The 6,831-nt window shown below is 35.0% G+C and overlaps 1 protein-coding gene across 1 annotated transcript; it reads right to left on the bottom strand.

The window, feature by feature from the left end:
* Positions 1-3,810: 3,810 nt before the first annotated feature.
* Positions 3,811-6,831, bottom strand: LOC130805406 (receptor-like protein EIX2). Its single transcript, XM_057670176.1, has one exon. The coding sequence runs from the start codon at positions 6,829-6,831 to the stop codon at positions 3,811-3,813; it is 3,021 nt and encodes a 1,006-aa protein (XP_057526159.1).

Raw genomic sequence — 6,831 nt, 5'->3', positions numbered from 1 at the left:
GGTTCAAGATATATTAAGTGGTATTATACTTAATATGATAATTGATTATTGAATTTATTTCAATAAGTTTACAGAAAATACAATGATTAAATAATTATTTGTATTTTCATATGTTGTATCATATATTTTTGTAAATTATGATATATTTATTTTGGAATTTTATAAGTAAAGTTGACAAAGTAATATGTCATATTCCTTCTATGAAGTGAATGGGGGGAGGTAAATGTTAAATGAATTTTAACATAAAAGTTTAAGGACTAAGAAATAAGTATTTTATATACACTTAAGGTAATGTTTAAAATTTACCCTCATGTCTTCCAGTTGAAATTATTTCCTAAATTTGGAATGATTATATAAATTAGATGTAATCTTGACTTATACAATATTCAAATTGTTTTATAGTTGTCAAGTAATGTTTTACTTACAACTTAAAGTTCTTTTATAGGAAAATTATTTGAATAGTCCAAAATGCTTATGTAGTACCATGGATTTAGTTAATCTTATAGTGGAAGTTCTTCAAGTTTGAAGAGGTACTCAAGAATGAGTTTGATCTTTAGTGAATTGGCCATTCTCTATGTTGATCAAAGTATATATATGTTTGTGGGGGAGGTATACCAAGTTTTGATCACCTAAGAACAAACAAAGTTTTAACTTATTCCACTATGATATTAATGTTATTTGTCATGATTTAGACAAATATGTAAACGGTATAGTTTAAAAATACTCATCTTTGTGATGTTTAACGCCAAAGTTGTGCACAAAACAATCTAGTGTGATTGACAAGTGGCTTGTATAAAGTATTGATAGTCGAGTGTAACTTTAATAATGCTATGACATATAATTGAGGCAAAGCCGAAAATTAGGGCTTATCAAATAAGGATCACATTTCTTGACTATGTGAACAAAGTTCAAAGTTAGACAAAGTGTTCTTACTAACTCTAGGAATTTCATGGTTTAATGAAATTGGAATGCCCATCCTTCAACACCATGAGTGAAACCCAATTCGATGCTAGAAGAAACATCTAGTCTTTAATTCAATGTGGATTCATCGCTCATCAGATGTTGGAAAGCAACACTTAAGTGATCCTTAGTTGCTTTGTTCGTGATGTTGAAAAACAAGGTAGTTGAGTAATTCATCGAGGTCTTTAATTTCTAGAGTTTTTGAAGATCTTTAAATTGAGTGCTTTATTCACGAAAGCATGATAACCAGGAGAAGCTACCTATATAAGTTCGAGGTTTGGCCACCTCAACGAAATCAAGGGGCATACTTATGATTTCATTGAACTTATGAATAGATATGGACACATGGCCTTTAAGGTGTCACAAATGTGAGTTATATGAATTATTTCATGTGTACTACTCCTTCAATTAGTTGGATATATTTGCTTAATTCAATCTGGAAGGACATTAGGAGATATGATCAATTGTAAAGATGCGTGGTACTAGGTGTCAATTTAGACGTGATCAAACACCGGGCCGGGGTGGGAAAAACAGCCCATTGATGCGGGACGGGCCAAAGTGCGGGCCTAAAAGTTCTTGCCCAAACCCGTAATATGCAGGCTTGCGGGCTTGCAGGTCGATGTTATATATTATTTATACATAATTAAAAATACAAATTACAAATAATTGAAATAAACAAATACAATTGTTACATATTATACATAATTTAAAACACAAATTATAAATAATTCAAATAAACAAATACAAAATAATCAAATTATGTAACTAATTAGTGATTTGACAATCATCATCTTCACGATCTACCTCTTCTTCCTCCACTTCAACATTAAAAATGGTAGACCGACCTTGATGCAATATGGAAAAAAAAGTGTTAGCATATGAAATAATCAAAATATGTAACTAATTGGACCAACTTAGTTTCTTTCGGAGCGGACCGGGCCGGGCCGTGGGCCAAACACCAATTCCAAACCCGTCCCAAAAAAATTCGGGCCACTTATTTTCTGCCCAAACCCGCTCAACGGGCCATATTTTGGTACCCAAACCCTCACTTTTTCGGGCCTGGCCACCCATGATCAGGTCTATGTCAACTCAATCCGGAAGGACATTAGCATTGATGCATGAAATGGGTTGGAGATTACGAATCACGAAAGGAGAAAAGGATTATACACTGTAAATGGGGCAGGATTGTTGTCATTTAGAGCGTATAAGGGTCATCGAAAATTATAATTAATTGAATTAAATAATTAATTTCAATAAATTAATTTGAGAATATCCCAAGGTTGCAAAGTTTCTGTTTTGAGCAAAAGTAGTATTCACGGATTGTGAAACAACTCACGGATCGCGAGAAAGGAAGGAAAAGCTACTGTTTTGTGGAAGTAGCAGGGCGCTGCTCGCGAGCTAAATTGCGGCCCGCGAGTTTTGCTCTGTTTTGCGAGTTTTCTTTGCAAAGTTAGTTTATCCGTTTTGTTAGTTTTAATGTAACTACCAATGGTTATATATGGTTATATTAACCAGATTTATTGGGATGGATTGATTGAAAGAAGACATTAGTTCTTGAATCAATCTTGTGTTTCATGGAGTAACATATTGCTTCGTGAAAAGGTATAAGCTCTTCTATAAAAATAGAAGGCTTGTGTGGTTATTTTCTACATGCAATTTCTAATTTCTTTTCTTCTCTAGCACTTTACATAGAGAATTTGCAATCCTCGATTGTAATTTTCCATATCTTCTTCCATTTAAGTTTTCCTTACATCGTTCTAAATTCTGTGTGCTAGGAATTTAGTGCAATACTTTGTATCTCAGAACATATTCCCGGTTTATATTCCCAAGCACCGTAGTAGGGAGGAAATGATTTTTTAGATTGTTGTAAATGTGACATTATTTTATATGTTCAACTAATAAATTAAAGTCACATTTACAATAGTTATTGTGTTTTTTTAGCCCTAATTTCATTTTTTTTCTTCTATTTCTAGATGTATTAAGTTTTTTTTATTATTAATTGAGTAAACTTTTGTGAGTATAACAAAATAACTATTGTGGGTAATTTTTAATTTGTTTTTTTGGTCTTGCAATGCTCTTTATTGAAAGAGATGGTGGAATCTGATTTTACATTGAAAAATGCTCGTAGAAAATTTTTTATTTGAATTTGTATTATGTATATATGTGTACATTTTTTGATGATGTTATAAATATCGGTTTTTTTTTATGTTTATGTTAGTTATAGTCAGGGGCCCATAATTAATCTTTCGCCCAGGGCCTCAAAAAACTCAAGACTGGCCCTCGTGATCACTTTAAAATTAAAAAGCGATCACTTTAAAATTATAAGTAATCACTTTAATGTTATAAGTTATCACATTAAGATTATACGTGATCATTTTAAGATAATAAATGTGTATTCAACCGATTCAATAGAGATAGTCTTACCATGAGACCGTCTCATTTAAGAATTCGTGTTTTTATTTTGATTGGTATAGGTTATAATCTTCTAGTTTTGATGTCGTCTCACCACAAGACGGTCTCTCACAAGAGTAACATTTTTTCAAATTTTCTATTTAGCTTGTATTGATTTTTCAGAACCATTACCTGACTCGATGTCTTTTTACTTGAATCCAACCTGACCCATTAAATATGCCAACTTGCAATAAAATAATGAAATCCAAATCTGTATCCCTTTGTGAAAGTAAATAATTTACTCACTAACATTCAAATATTCAATGATGTAAATTATGTTACAGATGTCAAGGAGTTTAATGAGTAGTAGCACATTATTCAAATACTTCATATCACAAGACTACACATTACTTGTTTTTAACCAAACATCAACAGGGAAGTGCACTTGGGAAGTATGAGTCATCTTCGAATTGCTACCATCAACAGAGCGACGAGTACATAGATCTTATCGTACAAATGACTCCAGAAGCCAAAAAAAGCACATCTCCATGATCTGTTGAGCACAAGGATGCCACAAACGCCCCAAAATCCGGTGATGAATCCGAGCACAACACTGATCAGAAATCCCAAAGATACTAATCCACTGTCATTATCTGAATCTTGATTCTCTTCATTCTGTTTGCTAACTGTTTTGTCTCCTATGCACTTTGGAAGTGGATCCCCACAAAGCCTCGGATTTCCTACAAACACCGAAGCGTTGAAGCCTTGTAGTTGAGTTCCTGTCGGTATTCTCCCCGACAAGTTGTTATTTGCCAAGTTCAAAGTACCCAGAAAGCTCAATTCCGAAAAGGTTGAAGGAATCGCCCCAGAAAGATGGTTATTTGACAGGTCTAGAGACTCTAAAGACTTCAACTGGCTTATTTTCGGTGTGATAGACCCGTTCAGATTGTTTCTTGAAAGATTTAGAGAAACCAATCCATTAAGACATGAAATTTCAGCTGGAATAGGCCCATTTAGCCTGTTGCTAGAAAGATCAATGCTTTTTACTAGTTCCAAATGTTCTTTATACTCGTACGTAAAACCTTTCAATGCAAGGGACATGTAATCTTGGTATAGAGGATTGATGCTTGAAAATGAGCCATTGCCTCCGTAAGTGATCATAGGACTAGTTTTTCTCTGTGTCATTGCAGTAAGATTATACAAGCAATGTGGTATAGTCCCATTGATGTTATTCATAGACACATCAAGAATTTGAATTGAAGATAGTTTACAAAGTTGTAATGGAAGTCTTCCAAAGAAGAAATTGTTTCGAAGACTCAAAACCGTCAAATGGGGTAGCTTATGCCCTATCCATGTCGGTATTTCTCCATTAAAAGAATTGTCTCCGAGGTCTAAGGATGTCAGCCGTGTAAGGGTTGAGAAGGACAAGGGTAGCTTCCCAGAGAACTTATTATCTTTCAAGTGCAAAAATCTCAAACTATTCAAAGAACCGAAAGAGCTAGGAAAATTCCCAGAGAAATTATTGCTCGATAGATCGAGAACAGATGTAAAATGTTTGGTCCAGCAATCTGGGAGTTTACCGGATAAGAAGTTGTGTGAAAGATCGAGGATAATGTCCCCAAATGCAGTTGCAGCACTATGACACAAGAAAGATATACTACCTGAGAAACTATTTCGCGAAAGATTCAAGTATATGGTATTTGCAAAGAAAGTAGGTATTGTGCCCTTAAGATGATTGGAACTCAAATCTATAGCAGGGTTCTCAGAAAATCCAATTGACGAATTGGGTAGGATGCCATGAAGTCCATTATGAGACATACCTATGAAAGTAGCTGTTGAAGAAAGGTTCCAAAACCAATAAGGGATTGTGTCTGAGATCCCGGTATTAGACACATCTAATCTCGAATAGTCTCTTTGTGTTCGAAGCCATTTTGGGAAACGAGGGCCTAACTTACAAGAAGCAAGTCCTATAGTCTGCAGCCTAAAAGGTGGAACCCAATCAGAGTCGAGATTAAAGGTGAAAGAGTTAAAAGACATGTCTAAGTAACGCAAACTCAAGAGATTTACAAAATGGCCTGCCAAGATATTACCTTTTAGAGAGTTGGAAGAAATATCCAATGTATGAAGATTTGAAAGTTGTCCTAAGCTTATATGTACAGAGCCATTTAATTGATTGTTTTTAAGATGCATTTTCTTCAATGATCCAAATGAAGAAAGATCAGGAATAGACCCTGTAAGTTGATTGTGTTGCAAGTTTAGGATTCTTAGACTCGACGGGTTTGCAAAATTAAGGGGCAACGAACCGTCTAAGTTGTTCCTCTGAAGAGATAATTTTTTCAAGGAGGAAAATGAAGTGATATCAGGCAGTGATCCAGTAAAATTGTTATTTCCAAAAGCAAGGTTTGTCAAGGACTCCTCTGCACACGATAGAGAACGAAAGACACTAGTAATATCTCCCATGAGATTATTTTGAGAAAGATCCAAGCTTTGTATTCGACATAAACCTCGAATAGAGTCTTGAATTTCGCCTTCCAGCTGATTAGAAGACAGATCAAGACGCGTAAGAGAAGTCATGTTCGTTAAACTATATGGAATTAATCCTGTTAGTTCGTTGGCATTGAGGTACAACTCAACAAGGGAGGAACTATGATTAGAAAGCCAAGTCCATATCAAAGAGGACTTAAGGAAGGTGTAAGACAAATCAACAAAAGCAAGAGACTTTGAGGAATTAACACTTGAAAGATTCGGAGGAAGAACATATGCAAGACGAGAATTATGCAAATCCAAGAGGATCAAAGAAGGGAGATTACTAACAACATGAATCAAGTCTCGGGCTTCACTGAGATCGATACCATCAAGAACAAGTTTCTTCAATGAAGTAAGATGCGAAAGCCAATCGAGGCTTCTAGAACGCAGCATACCCTCGCCAAAATATTGGTGTATCTCCAAAGACTGCAAACTTGTCAGGTTGCCAAGTTGAGGAGGTAGTGCTCCAGTAAACCAAGAATCTGAAAACTTAAGGTACCTTAATTTGGGAAAGGACCCTATAAAACTTGGGATAGATGAGGGAATACTAAGGGAATCAGAGAAATAAGGGTCATCAAAGTTGAAGTACAAGTACAACAAATCCTCTAAAGCAAGAAGAGAAGGACCAAAATGAAAGCCAGTGTCTCTACAGATAAAATTACTAAGAAAGGCTAGAACTGAAGGATAATCAAGTCGGTATATTCGACCAGTGAAGGCGTTGCAATGGACACCACGCCAATTACAGCAATCTAAGTAAAAAGGATTACTTTGCAAATCTGGAATGTTGTGACAGTTTTGAAGTAGAGCCTTTCTCTCCTTGTCTATGCATTTGATGGTACTATTTATGGCTCTAAAGTTGAATGCAAAGGAAGATGTTATAGGGAATAATATGAACATCCCTACTAAAAATAGAAAGGAAAGTTGTGTTCGTAGTTTAAATTGCACTTTAGCCAT

This window comes from Amaranthus tricolor, chromosome 2 (genome assembly GCF_026212465.1).
Source record: "Amaranthus tricolor cultivar Red isolate AtriRed21 chromosome 2, ASM2621246v1, whole genome shotgun sequence".
NCBI classification, from domain to species: Eukaryota; Viridiplantae; Streptophyta; class Magnoliopsida; order Caryophyllales; family Amaranthaceae; genus Amaranthus; species Amaranthus tricolor.
The sequence above is the reverse complement of the archived record's forward strand: the minus strand, read 5'-3'. Positions and strand labels throughout refer to the sequence as shown.